This window comes from Rhinopithecus bieti, unplaced genomic scaffold (assembly GCF_001698545.2).
Source record: "Rhinopithecus bieti isolate Rb0 unplaced genomic scaffold, ASM169854v2 scaffold_2888, whole genome shotgun sequence".
In the NCBI taxonomy this organism is placed as follows: Eukaryota; Metazoa; Chordata; class Mammalia; order Primates; family Cercopithecidae; genus Rhinopithecus; species Rhinopithecus bieti.
Window position 1 is genome coordinate 3,204,397 of NW_016804209.1, and position 19,607 is coordinate 3,224,003.

The following is a 19,607-nucleotide window of genomic DNA, read 5'->3' on the forward strand; positions in this document are numbered from 1 at the left end:
GCTTGCTATTCTGTGTGACACAATGTCCTATCCTGACCTTGTATAATTGTTTTTTTGTAACTGAAGTGTAAGACATTACACCCTCCTGCATTCTGCATTAATTTGCCCCATTTCTCTGCCTGATGAGTTTTTTTTTTTCGAATCCTGATTCTGTCATTTAGCGTAATCATTTTCTCCCAGCTTTATGACATACCCATTTTTCATCAACTTGCCTTCTGTAGCTTCCATCAAGTCATTAATTAAAATGTTGAATGGATGGGGCCAAAAGGCAAGCTTTGCAGCAGGACAATAGAAATGCTCTTCCAAGTTGATACATATCCTTTAATTAGTTTTGTTCAAGTGATTTCACACCCACCAACTCTACTGATGTCCAGATAATATTTCTGCATTTTGCCCAGACGTATTTCATTAAAGACTTTGCCAAATCGCTTGTTATGGCCCAGATGTTTTGTCTTCTGCATTTTTCTAATCTACAGGTTAGTCTTATGCAATAGGGAATAGATGGAGTCTGAAATGGTTTCTTTTTGGGAACCCACACTGGCTTCCAGTAATTGCTGCTGCCCTTCCAATTTACTCTAAAAATATGCCCAGAATTAATATCAGACTCACTAATCTACAGCATACTGAACTCACACTCTTCTCCACTAATATTAAAAAGAAGTGTGCCTGTCTGCAGTATTTCCTATTGCTTATAATTTATCAAAAAAAATTGACAGTGAATGAGCAGTCTTATTGATGAATATCAGTTCTGTGGAATAGAATTGAACTAAAGAGGAGACATTTAGAGTTGTTTGTTGTATCCTTATACTATTTATTCCTTATTCAATTTAATTTGCTCTAGGTTTTAATTTCCTCCTATGAGTTACTAAATACCTCTATAGTCCCACTGGTGCTAATGTTGTTAACTGTGCAACACAGAGAATACAAGATACAAAACCCCCCACCTCCAGAGGACAGGCAGCTGACAAGGAGGGATTCATATTTGAGTTTGTGATCTGAGAGACTGAAATAGACACTCTTTTATCAACTAAGATGAACCCTGAGGTTAAGGGAACAAAAGTTATCCACGGTGGAAGCTTCAGGGCTTGACTAGCACGGTCCTAAATTCCTATGGCTACAAGAAAAACCACATTCTTGATAAACTCCCTAACAGTAAGAGCTACAGACAAATTGACCCTTCCTAACTCTGAATTATTAATACAACCACTACAATGCTGATTGGAAAGAAGACTGGCCTTACGAATATCCTTTCCTGGTAAGAAACTGCAGAGCTCAAACCAGTTTCAGCAGGTTATAGAGACTGTGCACAAACTTAGTATTCTATAGTTTACCTTTTAACATAAAGAGCTAAATTACACCTCATTTTCATGCTAACACCTTGCCCTAAAATGAACGTGGGGTGTATGCTATGTATATATTTACCTATTGCACATGCGCTCGGCTCCCCACATACATATGGATAGCTTTTCCTCCAAACCCGCTGCTGAATATGTATGACTCTATTATGTAATACAGGCCCTGTGAAGGGTAAAAACCAACCTTCCCTTCCCTCTTTGAAGACAGAGGACCTTCTGTACACATCAGAGACCGTCTCTCCCAGTTTGCAAACCGATATCACCAATAAAGCTCTCCTTTCTACTATTCAGCCATCCTGGTGATCTTTAGGCACGTTTCACGTTCCAAACAGGGCGCTGGAGTGAAAGCGAAGGGATGGTAAAGGATGTAGCTCTCCCAATTCCCACAATGTTTTGATTTCTTTGAAATTTACACCTTATAGCAATTTTGATCTCTGCCAGGCATCATGTTCATTTGTGTGGAAGAGGCTGTAACCAGTGACTTTGTTTCAAAAGTCCAAATCCCCAATGTAAGACATCCTTTCTAATATTTAGAAGTGATTAGGATGTTTTATTTTTCAGTTTCCAAGTCAACAGATCTTACTTTTATCATTAGGTTTGATGAAAAGAGCACAAGAGTACATACCGGGCAGAATAAAGCAGTGATTTGGAGATCAGCGTTTGCATTTTAGGACAATAACTAGCTGCATGGTCTCTTTGCCTTGATGAGAAATAAATGGGAATGCAAACGGCTCTTGAAATTGCTTCAAAAAGTTTATTTCCTCCTCCCCTGCTCAAAGCCCCTTAATGAAGACAACAGATCTCTGAAGTATTCACACACAAATCTTTACAGAAATGCGCGGAGGTGAGTCGGCGTTAGTCTGATTTTCTCACCACTTTGTTCAACCACTCTGGCCACATCTTTCAACATGGGGCTTGTGGTTGTCTTTCTATGGAGGCAGGCAGAGTGTGATGTTATTTGATTTTTAAAGGTATTATTACAGCTGCTTAAATAAGCAAATAAAAACATTCCCCCAAATGATTGAAATTTGTTGGATTTATTTCCTTCTAAAGTTTGTACATTTACATATATCATATACATATTTTAAATCCTTCACTATTTTGCATGATTTCTATTACATAAAAACCATTTAAATGCAATAAATTTTGTTGTTGTAAAACAACAAAATATCCCCAACTTATAAAAACACAGGAACAATTATATTCATAAACATTTACACAATAAATGTACTCTATATGTCACAGCTTCTATACATATCAGGTGACTCACTTGTCTACAAGGTTTAGGTTTACTTGAACAACAGTGAAATAGGGTAATATTTATATACAACTATTTTAATAAAAAATAAAGCAATTGTAAAATGTAAACTTAATTGTCAAAATATTCTTTAAACACTTTAACAATATCCACACAAATTACTGTTCCATTCAAAAGAAGACCACCATAAATGCCACTGTTTTCTAGAAGATGGCATTTCCGGAATCTGGTAGGTGGTGATGAGGAACAGGTTTCCAGTACGTGTTATAGTACCACGAGCTGACCCAAATCTGCTAATGCTGACAGTTTGGCCATCGAAAAGGAGCAGGTTGCTGTTTTGTCACTAATTACTTTCACAATTTGCAGGGGACATATGGCACCAGGACTGCAATAGAACTGAAATGATTGGTGGAGAAAACTTTGAAGGTAAAGAAATGTTCCACAATGCCAATTAGTTTGAGTCACAGTGAATATAACCCAGTTATTATAATAGGCTGGAAAAGTTAAAAGCTTCTATTAAAAGATAAAAATTACCACCTTTCTGCCTGTCCTATGGTAATCAAGGCTGATAATGTAAATTCTCTGCGAGTGTACATTTCTGTTCTAGAAAGGGGTTCCTAAAACTTGAGATAGAAGAGACTGCAGAGAGGTGCTTAGGCCTTTACCTTATAGCTCTGATCTGGACTGAGCAAAGCTGCTAAGCTAGCACTTGAGTGTTCCTCCACCCTTCCCCCAGAAAGGAAACGTTGGCCATTTCTAGGAATCTGGGTGTGGAGGCAAAGATATCATCCATCTGTGGTTAGAACTCAGTGTGCCAGTTTATTTTTTGCAAAGGTAAAATACGTGGCATTAGCCTCACTCAGAGAATCTTTGTCATGACGTTTATTCATGTGCCACGCTCAGTGACTCAGTCACTTTTGGAGTTGATACCTTGCCTCGGCACAGTCACGTTATCAGGACACCCGGATCCCTAAAGCAGGGGAAGCGGCGTTTGGAACCCAGGCTGTCCTTGCGGCTCAGTAGAAGCCTGAGTGAAGTGGTGGCCGGGGGAGAGGCTCCTCTTTGCAGAGATGATGCGTTATCACCACCCTCCGCAGGGCTCTGGTATTCGGGCCTCAGAGCAGTGAGCTTCAGACCTGCAGAGCTGGGCTGGGACTCTTCTAGGAGTCTCTGAAGACTTATTTATGTCGACTGATGGGAAAATAATAATTAAGTGAAACTCCAAAATTCTCTCCATTAACCAACATTTTCAGGAATTGAAGTTACGGTGCTTATTTGTACAACACTATTCCTAAGAGCTTAGCTCTCTGCCCTGCAAAGGGAAATGCATTTTAGTTCAGTTCCTTTCCATTTCCATCCTCACTGTTGTTGCTGATAGAAAAGTGCTCAACTGCTCAGCATGTTCAACTGGAGCTCTCTCAGCATGTTCAGTGAAGCTCAGAGGGGAGCGTGGACGAGGCACATCAGTGCTCCTAGAGGAAGTGTCTCCTGGTTTCTTCACTTGTACTCCTCTCTCAAAGGAATGATCTGCAGAGCAAGCAGCTCTACCACCTTGGAAAATGCTGCACACCAGCTTCTGGGACTTCACCCAGGCTATGGAGAGCTGCTGGAGAGCTGCTGCTTGTGAATTACAAGAAAGCTTTCAATTTGGTGGTCCACAACAAAGAATGTCATATGGATCCCCTCATTTATGTGTTAAAAATACAACACATCTCAAAGTCAGACACTCTGACTGAGCTCCAATTCCACCCTGGCCCTTGGAAAACATCTGTGACACAGTTTCCATCCCCTTTGTTCATCACCTCTTTAGAATATTCTGGCTCTTTGCATCTTAAGGTCTTATGTTTGTATAACTTAAAACATTCACTGTGTGTGCATGTGTGCAAGCGTGTGTACACATGTCAGAGGTCCCAGACATGTCAACTTTTCTCCTTATACACCTAAGGGGACAGTCATCTGGTTCTGAATCTCAGGAGTAGAGGACTAACCACAGGCATGGTTACCCTAAATGGAAACAACCAGTTTACTGTCCCCTAAGCTTCCATTTGGTCTAATTACTCTTGTTCCTACAGTTTTACAAAAGTATCTTAACGGCATTAAAAATCAATGTGCATATATACTCTCTCTAGAGTGGATATTATTATCCATGGCAAATGGTTACTTGGCTTTATAAACTCCATGGCTTTATTTATGTTAAAGTCCAAACATGTCAAATGGTTAAGGCCCACAAATGAAACGTTTTGTTTCTCCTACTCCTTTTCTACATGATTTTTGAATCAAGTGGCTGTTTCTGCAGATCACAATAATTCTTAGAAGGAAATACTCTCGCAAAACTAAGACCCTGCCAATCATTCACAGAGCCAGTCCACTGCACGTCAAGAACCAATTAGGAAAATGATATATTTGCAAAATAGTTTGAGACTATAGAGTTAATTAAAAAAAAAAAAAAAAAAAAAACACCTCAAGTGTAACTACCAACACATTACTGCAGCCTAGAGCTGAAGTGAGTTTCCCGTCGCACAATTCAAACTCTCTGAATCAGCTGCGAAGACACGAGACAGTGTGTTTAAACAAAAGACACTGCCCCCAGCCGCTCACTCAAACACACTCAGTCACTGCTTTAAATATACCAAACATGCTAGTTAATAAAAGTTTAGTCTCTAGTTATCTATTTACACTCTATAATATAAGCAGTAAGCTCAAACAACTAAGGCCAGTGGCTCTTCTTTGGGGAGAGGCAGGAAAAAGAGACCTAAGTATAAAAATATTTAAAACAAAGTTTAAACCTGGTCCTGAAATTCTTTTACCTGTGACACTAGATGCTAATTTGTGCAACTGCAAACCTAGGATCCAGTACCCAATCCTGGGATGCCCTGATATACTCTAGTGCTTGTGATATTTCTTCCAAGTCCAGCGAGTACGGATGCGGCACCACGAGAGTGGTTTGATCTCCCGTAAAATATACACAAATACATAAATGATATGGTGGGTACTTAATTCTTCTGAAAGCTATATTTTTTATGGACTAATTACAACAACAATAAAGAACGTGTGCTTTAAAGCATCACATTTTGTAATAAGCCCAAATTTGTCAGTTTGACTTTAAGTGCTCTTAATACTAAAGTTACTAAGACTGCACAGGCTGCCTTTTTTTTTTTTTTTTTCTTTTCTTTCTGTATTTCCCAAATTACAGGGAGCTATGCCCTTGGTATTGCACACAGTACACTGCAAAAGATTCACAAGGTTAGTTCAAAGTCATTTTTGCCCTGGTGATTCAAAGCTCAAAGACAGAATTTTCTAGCATAAAGTCTTATTAAAAATTTTAATCAAAATATTATTTGAATTTAAGTTTAATAAAACAATACCACTATATATACTCTCAACAACTTCATTATATAATCAGTCCTATGAGGTTGTACTTGCTTTTCATATCACACTGATTAAGGACAAAAATAATTTTGATGTACATGTACCATATACTGATACGCAATCTACACACTAATGCATTTACATACATACAACTATAAATACCCACAAATACAACAATGGCAGGTGACAGCATTTTCTTTGATGACTGACATACTATCTGTAAGAATATTCTCCAAAAGCCTGCAATACTACAGATACACACATAAATTACAAAGGATGAACCGAAGAGACTTAAGAAAACCTACTGTATATACAATTACATAACTTGCAAAATTTTCCTGCTGTTGCATTCAAGTCAAACTGTCATGCAGATTCAAGTATTTAATGACATTCTCTCTATGAAGACATTCTCTCTGCATGCAATGGGCCAATTATTGTCATCAGCAGAAGGCTACCCACATTGGTTCTGGATACTGTAGGTACAAAAGGAGAATGCCTTTGGATTTCAGTCCTTCCTTTATGGGTGAGAGATGGAAAAGGAATCTGAGAGAAAAATCAGTGACAAAGCACCTCTCTATTGCTATCAATAATCTATCATGGGGCTATTCTGTGATGATTTGATCACGTAAGATGCTATCAGACTGGTGGAAAGAAATTTACTGACCTGTGGCAGAGCAGTGGCATGGCCTGGGAGAAAAGATGGCCAGAAAGCTGTGGAGAAAGGTAGGAGGCCCAGAGGCACATGTGCCTGCAAGGCTGACTTCCCATTTACTGTCAGAGTAACTTACATGCTTTGAGACAAAAGCCAGATACTATTTAAACTCCAGCTTGGACAATGACTCATAAATTAGACTTTAGGTTTAAGGACTCTTAGGACGCCACCTTTGGTTCTTTGTTTTACAGTGTTAATTTTACAACTGGAAAAAATTCTGTCATTTGAAAAGTGAAGGGATGACTCACTGCTGAAATTAAGAGATGTGGCTCCCAACCTGCTGAAAATTCGACCAAGTCCACAGGAGTTAAATTACAGAGATTCAAACCTGCAAAGCTAAACTTCTTGTGGATTCAGGATGCAACAAGCTTAACGGATGACTACAAGGAAAAATGCTGAAGGAACTCAAATTCAAGGACAATTAACAAAACCCAAGAAGGTTTTGATAGTAAGACAATGGAGAAACTTCTTTAAAGTCAATTTTCTTCCAATTGTCAATGATTAGTTAAAAAGAGAAGAGTGCAGCTCATGACAAGCAGTCCCTGCCTTTCATCCTTCCCAGATCTTTACATGACAGAGGGAACAACAGGCAAAGGACAGTAGAAAAGCTCAGTGTAACTTTGTGTTTAGGCAGTAAGAGGCCTCTTTCCCTGCTGGTTGCATAAATTCTTCCACAATCTCAGAATTTCTGTAGCTTGGCCATTGGGTGAAATACAAACCTATCTTAGCATCGGAAAGCCAGCCAGATTTTCCTCTTGCAGAGTTAATTCCTCATGCCACTTCTGCCTAGGGATCAGTCCTCATTTGCTAGATTAGGATAACAGTTGGAGAAGCATAGAGGGTCTTGTGTTTGCCACAAGACCACTGCACCAAAAAATGCTTTCTATCCTCTACATCTAAGAGCAATAAAAAGGTTCCACATAATCCAGAGAGTACATTTCCATCAGAGGACTCTCTCCCAACATGGTTTTACTGAGATTAATTAAAATTCACAAAAGTATTGCTCAGTTTAATGAGACACTGCTGAGAGTTAGCAAAATGACGTTTCAAAAAAGTGCACTTCAGAAATGCCTATGGGCTGGCGATAAAGTAAGGACTCTGCATCCTAGTAGTTAAGTTTTGATTGCTAAAGAGGAATCCCAGACACCTCCCTGTAAAAGCCAGCATGCGAGGTGGGAACAATCTTTAAAATACAGATTTTATACATGGGCCACCTGTATGGTCAATTTTGCAACAAGACTATGACCAAGGTATTCTGATGGCTATCAAGATTTTTTATACTAGAAATCAATATGAAGTGTATTGATGTGAAGAAGAATGATTTATCATATGGAAGGAAGTCCCAAGGCTCCTGGGTGCTGAGGTGGGGGACAGAGGTGAGTGCGGGACAGAGGTGGGTGGCGTACCTTCAGAAGAAAGGGAAGGGGTCCTCCCTTGTACCGTGAATTGAGCAACAGGCTTGGAGCAGCTATGAAAGGAAACATCCTCAATTTCTTCTGGCTAGATACCACAGAAAAGAAATTATCCCAAAAGAAAATGTGGTTGGCTATGGGCCAGACTCTCAGAATCTAGGCAAATCAGTGACTGTTTCCTCCCATAGCATAAACTCTTGGCCTCCTTCATGCACTCATGACAACATCCTTCCAGAAGCCTCAGGGAGGAGGTGTTCTCAGCTCATGCGCTAAAGATGGACAGCATCATGCTATGGCAGTCTGAGATCCTGGCTCACAAAAGAACCTTTAAAGTTGTTTTTAAAGATAAACTATGCAAACATGGTATACTGAAGCTTCAAAAGAGCCCTTTGTATCCAATGATTTATGAGCCTATCCAGCAGTCCCTGGAGTTAGTATTAGTGAGTCATATGACACGGACAGTGCTATAGTGATGCTGATGCTAGCTGAGGATTTCAATACTCTAAATGTCAGAAATACTGTAGCAAGGTACCATTCAATGTATATTAAATAAGTAAAATACATACAGACATTCTATATACATAGACATAGACTGTGGGCAAACACATTCAAGCCACTCAGGGAAGTTCCTTTTTCTTTAGTTACTGAAGCTCGTAGATGACATGGTCTAGGTACCTCTCTCCCCTCTGCTTAGTGTAAATATTTAGGCAGAAAACAAATACCCTGATAATTTAGATTATCAGGTAGAAAGATAGAAAACTTGCTTGTGGATATGTTGCATTCAGTGAGAAGCTACAAAAGTCAATGTGATACATGGGCCATATTGGTAACTATCCTGTTTGTTTTGCAGTTCTGAAACATAAACTTAGTTACTGCCTTTACCCAAACAAGGCAGAGAGTTAAAAGTGAGGTTTTTTTTTTTTTTTTTTTTTTTTTTTTTAAGGTGTGCAAAATACTTATTACAAAGAAAGCAACTGCAACCCTAGACAGGGGTAACCCTTCCCTGGGCAACAGCAAATATGGACATTTAGAGAGGGGAAGGAAGTAAACGTTAAATAAATAATTCTGTAAATAAATGCTAGTATATCATAATAACATATCACTTAGACACTACCATGGTTTTACAGCAGGTTTTCTCTAATTCACTGGAACCATGCTATTCACTTAGAGCAGCTGATTCTTTGGTCATAGTACCTTCACCAAATAAACTGCAGAACTACAGAACACTTCTAAGGGAGGTAAAAGAATCATCGGAGTGATTCTATTAGTTCTGCAGTTGTGCCACTTGTGGAGACTATAACTTTAGGGATTACAGAGTTTCAAGGTGAGGAAATCACAAAGTTCTAGGTCTCAGTGGGTTAAACTTTCATTCCTTTCTCTTCCTCTACAGGAGAATATTCTTGTTTATCACCCTGAATTTCAAAGGGACTGTAACTGGAACAAGCTCATGACTGCCAAGTTAATAGAACCATTTTGAGTAGACAGAAAGAAAGGACTGAAAATGGATAAAATATTTTTAGGAGAAAGTTGAGTAGTAGCAGAGTGAAGTGGCTATCAAGGAGACTGAGACAAAAATAAACAAAGTCACTTTGCACCTGCAACCAGCGGATCCCTCAGTTTTCCAACCACAATTCATTCTGACTACTACTTTCACATATATTTTAAAGAACCAATATCCATTGTGGACAACTGCAGCTACTTTTTCCTCCCTTATTTTGTCTTGACTTAAGGACAGAACAAAAGCGGTTTCATTTTAGTATTATTTTGTTAGGAAAGAAGACCCCAACATCACGACCAGGACACAACCCCATGCCCACACATGCACACACACGCACGCACACACACATATGTAGAGTAAGAAAGAATCTATTCCTGTATGGAAGGATATCCACGATAGAGATGATGGATTTCTAGTCTAGACCCCGTGGGAGTGAGGTAACAATTTCCTGCAGACTGCGCACATGCCTACTGCTGCAGCTCCTCAAGGGCCAATTACAGCCCCCATTCTTTAGCAAACAAAATCAACTGGGTAACAATCTTTCCTCAACCTTCAAATGCAAAATGACTCCACTTCCTCTTTCCCTTGCTTGGCTGAAATGGAATCAGCACTTCAAGCAAGCTAATGTGCTTCCCTACGTTCTCAATCCTATGATCTTCACGCTCCTTCTCCCTGCTTCCAGCAGGGTCCGATCTCAACAGGAAGTGCTAAGCTGCACACGCAGCTGCCTCATATCGGAGCATCTAGATTCCCAGCACTGCGATTCTTACTGGAGCATCTGTGAGTGCTCAATTCTACCTCTGTGACTGGGCAAGATTTCACATATAAAGGCGTATATTAACTCCAGCTAGAATTTACTAAAACTACAGTTTGTCCAGTTAAGCGTTTCACAATGGATTAAATTCTTTAACCTTAAAAAAAAATTTAACAGTTGATTTGAGAATACATAAAACAACTGAGCAGACTGCAAACAAGAGAAAACCAAAAGAGAAGGGATACATAATTCATTCTGAAATCACGATCCCCTCCTCCTCACAGAAAAGGTGCATTAGCTATCAAGTTGCAAAAATCATGAAAGCAAAAGAAATCAAGAGCAAAGACAATCTGTACAGAAACTAACAAAAATATACAATAGAAAAAATTACTAATGCACCATTTTGTCGCAGACTTTTTTTTTTTTTTAAATATATTCACGGATTACCAGAAAGATCTTGAAAAACCCTATTTTGCTCCATGACCAGCACTTCCTGGCCGCAGATGGACTCTAAGTAACTTTTTGCTTAATGCTTGGTGTTTCAGGTCGGTGATCCTTCCTCTCTGACACGTTACGCTTGACCTTGGCAGTGATCGGAGATGTATCCGGGTTCAGCGAAGGACTCGAGTGCGACTTCTTCAGTCCTGCAGCCTCGCTTTCATCGTTACTCAGGAGCTCTTTGCCTCCTTCCTTGAGAATGCTGACATACATTTCATAGCGGGTTTTCTGAAGGCAAAGCCAGAGAACAACGGCAGTCAGAAAACTGTTCAAAATGCACGTGTGCAGCACACCTACTGTATGACCCACCTGGAGAACGTGAATGGCTGTTGAAGACTTCGCTTCATTTCCCAAACTGACAAATTACTTGGGCACTTACTGGGCACGTGAGAGGCAACTACAGACGGACTGACTGATTCAATTCTCCAGATAAGAAATTAAGTTAGAATTTTAGCTCTCATTTGTTCTAGATTCTGAGGGAATGCCAACTTGGAGTTACTGGCTACCAGATGGAACACCATTAATCTAGAACACTCAAGCATGAGAAGGGTCTAAGTTGGAGGAGCTGTCACCTCTGGTTTTCGGTGGCTACATGGCTCTTGTGGCACTGCAGTAAAGTCACCTGAGCCTCCCTCCCCAGGTAATCCAGGCCTCATCTGAAACTGGCTTGGATATGGTTGTTTCCTCTTTTTCTGACTCCCCGTAACCCCAGAAAGGCTCATCTTGAGGCACCATTCCATGGCGAGCGACTCTCCTGTACAGTCCCCGATGAGACCATACCACTTTCTAGAAGCTGCTCTGGGTTTCCCTCTATTGCTTTTCTGCAAGGATTACCCACTTCTCTGGTTATTATGAACAGCTGCTGCTACGAACAGTATGAAGTTTGCAGAATTTCAAGTTATTTTCTGATGCTTTTCTCACTCTACAATATTTATCATCAACTATGTACTGAGTACCTACTATGTTTCAAAAAGTTCCTTGATTCCTCTGTCTCTTGAATTTCTAAGATTTTTTTCTTTTTCCATAGCTCTGGCACTTTTTTTTTTTCCAGTTTCTATCCCAATCAATATATAGAACTATCATATATGTTGCAAATTATAGACAGGTCTTAGATTCTTAATTTGATACATTCTGGTCAAAATAAGTATTCCACCATCCTGCCTCAACATATGAAGAATTTATAGAAAGCTTCAAGTGTTTTATTTCTAAACCAAAGAACATGTCAGTTATAAATTGTCCCAACAAAGGCAGGCAAATTCTGTTTTGACTATACATCCATCTTAGGGATTTTTCTAGTCAGATTGGGTTTTGTATGTGTCAGTTTTAAGTTAGTAATTTAGAAGTGCTACCTTTTCAAGCTGTTTGGTTTAACAATGGGAAAAAGCTGCTAGACATTCAGTATGTTCTGGGGGGGGGGGTTGGCCAGTATTCAAGTGGGGTGTGAGCGTTGGTTGCCGATGACATTTATTGAGTGCCAACATGCTAAGAACAGGTCATTCACACAATATTCATACACAACTGATAACTTACCATCCCTGCTTTACAGTTAAGGTAACAAAGGCAAAGAGAAGTTCAAAGTCAAAGTAAGGAAGAAATGAAACTGGGATCTGAACCAAGGCAATCTGAGTTCAAAACCCATGACTCTTAAGCTATATTACCTCCACTGATATGAAAATACAGATTATATGTACACAGATTTTAGGATGAGTACTCTGACAGACACTGTTGGTTGGCCAGTCAAAGGCCATTCTCAACTCCCTCCACTCTTACATGCCTTTCACTACAAAGGCTGATAAAACCAGAGATACTTACTTTTCCAGTTTCTCTTGTAGCTAAGTTGGGCCATGTGATATTGTGGTCAGTAAGAGGTAAGGAAGAGTCTTTTGGAGGGGTTCTGGGAAAGTGATTTTGCTTTCTGATAAAAGGGACAAACTTTAAGGAGAAGTCACTGGGGTTAGCCTCTCATTCTTTTTTTTTTTTTTTTTGAGACGGAGTCTCATTCTGTCATCTAGGCTGGAGTGCAGTGACGTGATCTCAGCTCACTGCAATCTCTGCCTCCCGGGTTCTAGCAATTCTCCTGCCTCAGCCTCCCAAGTAGCTGGGATTACAGGCGCACACCACCATGTCCAACTAATTTTTGTATTTTTAGTACAGATGGGGTTTCGCCATGTTGGCCAGGCTGGCCTCGAACTCCTGACCTCAGGTGATTCACCCACCTTGGCCTCCCAAAGTGCTGGGATTACAGGTGTGAGCCACCACACCTGCCTAGCCTCTTATTCTTATTCCCTCCTTAACACGGACATGACTCCTAAAGCTGCTGCCCCATGACTTAGGCAGTAGATATGAGGAAATAGGACAAGATGCTACATCTGAGGAAAAATGGAAAGACGGAGACAGCCATGTTGACATGATGCGCTGGATCCAACCCTAAGGCTACTCCCTCTGGAATCATGTTAAGTATGAGTAATAAATATCCTGTGGGTTAAACCACTGTTTATCAAGTATTGTTATTTGCAGTTTAAAGCATTACTAAATACACATTCTAATTTCAATAAAGAAGTAACAAAATAAAGAATGACATGCTAAGCATTATCTCGGAAGGCTACATGATGGCTTCATCAGGGCATTTGCTAGCAAAAAATGTCATCAGTATCACACATCCCCACATGTACTGTGAAATTAGAGGACTGAATAAGATAATATTCACAGGACATAAATATTCTAAACTCCTTTTCATTTTATGAATTTATTCATTAATCTACTCCTAAACTGCCTGGTGGCAAGATTAAAATACAGAAAAGAACGACCCCCAATAGAAACAAAGTTTAATAAAATAGTCTGAAGGTAGTTTAAAAATAGATTCAGGAAACCAGTGTAAGGCATACAATTTCATGAAGCTGGAGCATTTACACAATGAAAAGAGAACGAAGAAAAAATTTTTAGATCACTTGAAAGGGGACAAAAGGAGAGAAGGTGATAGGGACAGTTTCCCATTAGTCTTTGAAGCAACTGATACTACTGGGAAAATCCACCTGAAAAATACATGAAGGAAAGCCACCTCATCCACTCATTTTACAGCTCCGGCTGCAAAGCTATTGTCTAAAATAAATTACATCGGTGTGTCAATCAACAAACAAAAGGCACAGCAGAGGTGGGGCAGTGCATGAGTCATCAGAACAGAAGAAAAGACAAAGCAGAAAAAAGGGGGTAAGGGGGGCCAGAAAACAAAGCCTGCCCTGTTGTTAAGGAAGCCTTCGAGGGTTGATGGGTTTGCAAATACTGTGTTCCATTTCTAACTTAAAACAGGCTTATAGGGGCAGAGGTTACAAAACCCAGTAATGTAGCTTTGCATTGTACCAGTCTCTGAGTCTACATTTTACTGAACCAAACCAAATATTCCTCTTCAAAACATTTTAGGAAAACATAACTTTAATCTCAGGACTATTCAGCAGGTATTAGTTTTAGCCAAGTCTCTAGAGGATTACACACTCAGCCATGTAAGTAAATGCCATCCAGAGGATCTGAGGACAAAATAAAATTGTCTCAGAGTAAAGAAAAATAACTGAATGATGCTCTGGAGAGCAGTGGCAAGAAACCTAACTTAAAATTTCTCTCTTCACTGATTTCTCCTTGTATTCTCTTTCTGGGCAGTACGAAGGTCATACTTCTTAATTACGCAACAACATCATCGGGAGGGTTTACTTCCTTTCTTCCTTTCAGAGAAGATGTGATTTGCATCTTTTTTCCTAAGACCAACAGTGAAATTTAAGTTTTAAATGAAAGCTGGTGTGTAGAAAAAGCAGCAGCAAGAAGTATATTACTAAATTACTTTTTTTTTTTTTTTGAGACGGAGTCTTGCTCTGTCTCCAGGCTGGAGTGCAGTGGCGTGAACTTGGCTCACCATAACCTCTATCTACTGGGTGTTTGGACGAACAGAGGTAAGATGGCGCACTTCCGGGTTCTTCATCACCAACTTTTCCCACGCGCGAAAATGCAGCCGGTGCCTGGGAAAGTGCAGATCAACCGGGCCTGCGCCAGGTGACTTCAATCCGAAGAGAACAAGATTTACCTGGTCGCACCTACAGAACGCCCCCTGACACGCCCGTGCCCCGCCTATTGCCCTCCCACTCCTAGAAAAGCCGCTCCCGGCAGACGCCCTGCGCGAACTTCCTTAGTCCCCACTCCTGTCGGGACTGCAGGAACTTCCTCCGAGAGCTTCACCGGGTGACTCCCTCGGCCTCCCCACTGCCGAAGACTGATGGACCTCACCCCACACCTTCTTCCCTGAAGCTAGGTGACCAAAAATAAATTTGCAGTTTTGCTCCTACCCTTGCCTACTCGCTGGTTCTTTTGTGCCCGCTCTGGCGGTCTTTAGAAAAAACAAATCACCAGGTTCAAGCGATTCCCCTGCCTCAGCCACCCGAGCAGCTGGGACTACAGGCCCGCACCACTGAGCCCGACTAATTTTTTGTATTTTAGTAGAGATGAGATTTCACCACACTGGCCAGGATGGTCTCAATCTCCTGACCTCGTGATCTGCCTGCCTCGGCCTCCCGAACTGCTGGGATTACAGGCGTGAGGCACCGCGTCCAGCCAGTAAATTACTTTTTAAAGGTTTGACGCACCAGCTCAGAGACTGAAAACGATAATCAGTGTTCAAGTGGTCAACTTGGACCCAAGAAGCTCATCAATCATATTGTGGCAGACAGTGTTTCCTGCTTCCTGAACAGCCTCTTCTTTCGTGCTAATGGAACTTTGATCTTTACTAAGAATGCCAATGTGCCCAGCCCCATGAGAGGAATTATAGTTTAAAGCAGGCGTGACCCTGTCTCTGTTAGTTTCTGTTGCTGCCCTGTGTTATAGATTTGTCCCCTAACGTGTAAGTAGAAGTCTGCTAGGACAGTTTATGAAACTAGCTTCTTTTGAAAATAGCTTCTTTTGCTATTCTGATAGAAGGTGGTATGCAATAAGGTATTTTAAAATTAAGGTACATACTTTTTTTGTTAAAAAACGTCAACATACTGTTCACTTAATGGATGACTGTACACTTAAACATAACTTTTATATACACTGGGAAACAAATCTGGGTGACTTGCTTGTGATATTCGCTTTACTGCAGTACTCTGGAACTGAACCTGCAGTATCTCAGGTATGCCTGTGTCTGTAACCACTTTCAGGTTCTAGGAAATGATTAGCTAGTACTTAGGAAGAAAACTTGGGGATAATTCTTAAGTGACGAAGAAGGAAATTCGACAATAAAAGCTTTGCTCCTTCATTCTTTCTTTTCTCTAATGCCTCATATCCTTTTGGTCAGCAAGTTTTGTCCATCTATCTTCAGAACTGCACCATTTCTCACCGCCTCTCCCATTTCCAGTCTGGACCGAGCTCATCACCTTGTGCCTGCGTTCCTCCCACAGTCGCCTGACTGCTCTTGCTGTTCCCTCCCTGCCCTCCACGTGCACTCCTCTCAAAACACACTGTCCTGTTGAAATGCAAGACAGAGTGTGTCAGCTCTGCCCAGAATACTCCAATGGCTTCTCATCCTTAAAATCCTTCTAAACCAAGAATCCTTAAAATGGCCTAGAAAACCCATGTGCCACCCCCCTTCCCCCATCCCAATCTCTGAGTTCTGTCCCTGGGCTTGGATCTGCCTCCATGGCACACACTCCTAATTCAAGGACCTTTGGAACTTGCTTTTCTCTGTCCAAAAAGCTCTTCTTCCGGAAGCCCACAGGACTTCTTCCCTCCCCTCCTTCACCTCTTTCAGGTGTTCACTCTAACATCGCCGTGACACTGAGGCCTTCCCTGGCCATCAAAATCTAAAACTGGAACACCTACTCCCACTGCTTTATTTTTTCCTTAGCACTTCTCCCCATCTGACAGCCTTATATTTTACTTGAAAAAAAAAAAAACCCTTTGATTTCCTCCTTTGCCCCCCAGTACTAGATACCATCACATGAGGGCAAGGACTTTGCGTTTGTTTACTAATATATCCCCAGGGCCGAGAACACACAGTGGACAAAGAATAAGCACCACTGACTGCATGAACAGAAAGAGGAGGAACACATTTTTCCATATACGGTAGAAAATATATTTTGAACTCGTAATATGGCAAATCCAGAAAAAGAAAAATAACATGGATATATATGTTGATGGTGGAAGCCTGATGTATTCCTAATTCAGGATCCTCTGGGAACACACCTTTATCTTCAGTATCCCACCGTTCCAATGATGTTTTTCACAAAAATGCTAAGGTCTGACCCTGTCAGTACTGAAGCTCGTAAGGCATCACATGGCAAAAGCTTGTCCACTTCCGCTCCACATCCTCTTGACCTCTGTTGTCAAGATACCACACATGGCAGATTCTCAACAGTGCACTGAGGTACAGCCTGCCTTGCTTAGGACTGGGGCCTTTTCTCTGTCTTTAAAGAGAAACTTAGGTTATACTATACTTTTGAGGTCCTTAAAACACAGACCTATTTTCTGAAAATCTTTTTTTGTTTTGTTTTGTTCTGTTTTGAGATGGAGTTTCACTGCTGTCGCCCAGGCTGGAGTGTAGTGGGGCGATCTCGGCTCACTGCAACCTCTGCCTCCCGGGTTCAAGCCATTCTCCTGCCTCAGACTCCCAAGTAGCTGAGACTACAGGCATACGTCACCACGCCTGGCTAATTTTGTATTTTTACTGGAGACAGGGTTTCTCCATGTTGGTCAGGCTGGTCTCAAACTCCTGACTTCAGGTGATCTGCCTGCCTCGGCCTCCCAAAGTGCTGGGATTACAGGCGTGAGCCACCTCGCCCAGCCTTGAGAATCTCTTATGTAGTAATACGTGAAGAATAGTTTTTATTGTCCACTTTGAGCTTCAAAATAAAGTGAGAAACTGGACCACTGTATGTGGTCTGCAATGATTCCTTATTTGGATAATTACTAGGTCTCACTACAATTCATTACAACATGAAGCCTCTACATTTGTCTTCTAAAAGCATACATTAAAAACATAAGGATTTGTGAAGGATTATTTATATCTGGAATCTACTTGCCTGATCATTCTCACATGAAATTGACATGTAATGTATCAGGAGCTCATTTACCTTTGGATACATAATTCCATACTAACCTAAGATTCTAAGTTCCCAGGGTCAGAGGATATTAGCCTCATCAATACGAATTCAGGAGGGAATCTGCTGTTAGTACCAAACAAATAATAACAATATTCAAGTACTATATCTTTGCTTTGATAATTTTTTATAGACAGATGGTAGAAAAGGGAAGCTGAAACAACAAAAAGATGTTTTAACTAATATAATTTCAGGCCACAAAGTAATCACTACACAAGAATTAACATAGTTCCAGATATAGCACATTAAAAATGAGATGGGATGTGTAACAATGAGTCCATGGAAAGCATGGCGGCAGTAAAAAGAAGAGTCTTGCAATCAGGTAGCCTGTTGTTGACAATGCCTCTAACTAATAAGAGTCGCCTTAATTCATTCTCCCAAATGGTTGTTCAGTCTTCGTAATGTAGCCCTTTCAGGTACGTGTCTTTCATTTACAAGGGCAAAGACAGTTCCAAAAAAATGGTGTGCCTCAGGGACAGTTTTGCTACCTTTGGTTATGTTATTAAAGATTTTATCTTTGTCTCTGCATATTCACTCTCAGGTCATTTCTAAATAATTTCAGAGTTGCACACTCAGCTTCCTTCCTCAGGAGTGCTACAACAGGGTAAACAGAGTTCCAGCAGTATAAGCATAATATAATTCCACTATCAGAAAAACAACCTGGGATGGGATTTTACCAAATACAACCGCAACGGCAAATCTTTGCTGACAAGCATCTACGGACTGTTTTCTTGGACCTGGCCCATTTACTGAGCTCTCTGTTTTAATTACAATTTGCTGTTTTGATAAAGTCTTTTGTGACCACTAAGAACCAAAGGCAACTCAAGTGTTTAATGGCGTCTTTGTCTACTAAACTAAAATTCTTTCTTTGGTGTGTGACCCCTCCTTATAACATTTTTTTTTTTCTGTATTTATTAAGCTGATCTTCAATTATCTGTAAAAATACTTCCCAAATATGGCCAGGTGCGGTGGCTCACACCTATAATCCCAGCACTTTGGGAGGCTGAGGCAGGCAGATCACGAGGTCGGGAGATGAAGACCATCCTGGCTAACACGGTGAAAACTCTGTCTCCACTAAAAAAAAAAAATAAAAAAAAATTAGCTGGGAGTGGTGGTAGGCACCTGTAGTCCCGGCTATTCGGGAGGCTGAGGCAGGAGAATGGCCTGAACCCAGGAGGCAGAGCTTGCAGTGAGCCAAGATCCTGCCACTGCACTCCAGCCTGGGTGACAGAGAGAAACTCCGTCCCCGCCAAATAAATAAATAAATAAATAAATAAATAAATAAATAAACAAACAAATAAAAAATAAAAAATAAAAAAATAAATAAATACTTCCCAAATATGTAGGGAAAAAAATCCCTTTTCACTAGCATCAATGCCTACCAGGGGTAAATAAAAATTGATGTGTCTAAGACCATGTAAGCTGCTACTTGGGTGAATGTTAATTGCGTTTTGAAAAAAATTACAACTATTGATATTCTTTGAAAAGTAGTTTAATCATATCCACACATATATTTACATGGATCTCACTGAACAGTTTCTCTCCAGAGCCCTGCATATCATTTTATATCCCATTTAATAGCATAGTATCTTCTTTTGACCTCTGACACATGAATACGATAGTAACAACCTGAATG

The 19,607-nt window shown here is 40.5% G+C and overlaps 1 protein-coding gene across 9 annotated transcripts in view; it reads right to left on the reverse strand.

The window, feature by feature from the left end:
* Positions 1-2,373: 2,373 nt before the first annotated feature.
* PSD3 (pleckstrin and Sec7 domain containing 3) overlaps positions 2,374-19,607 on the reverse strand; it is a 720,908-nt gene continuing 703,674 nt past the window's right edge. For 7 of the 9 annotated variants that reach the window (XM_017867267.1, XM_017867272.1, XM_017867266.1 and 4 more), the window contains one exon: positions 2,374-11,084. In XM_017867267.1, coding sequence (XP_017722756.1) covers positions 10,869-11,084 — 216 coding nt within the window. In that variant the 3' untranslated portion in view covers positions 2,374-10,868. The remainder of the gene's footprint in view (positions 11,085-19,607) is intronic. The other 2 variants (XM_017867271.1, XM_017867273.1) reach the window with 1 other exon arrangement.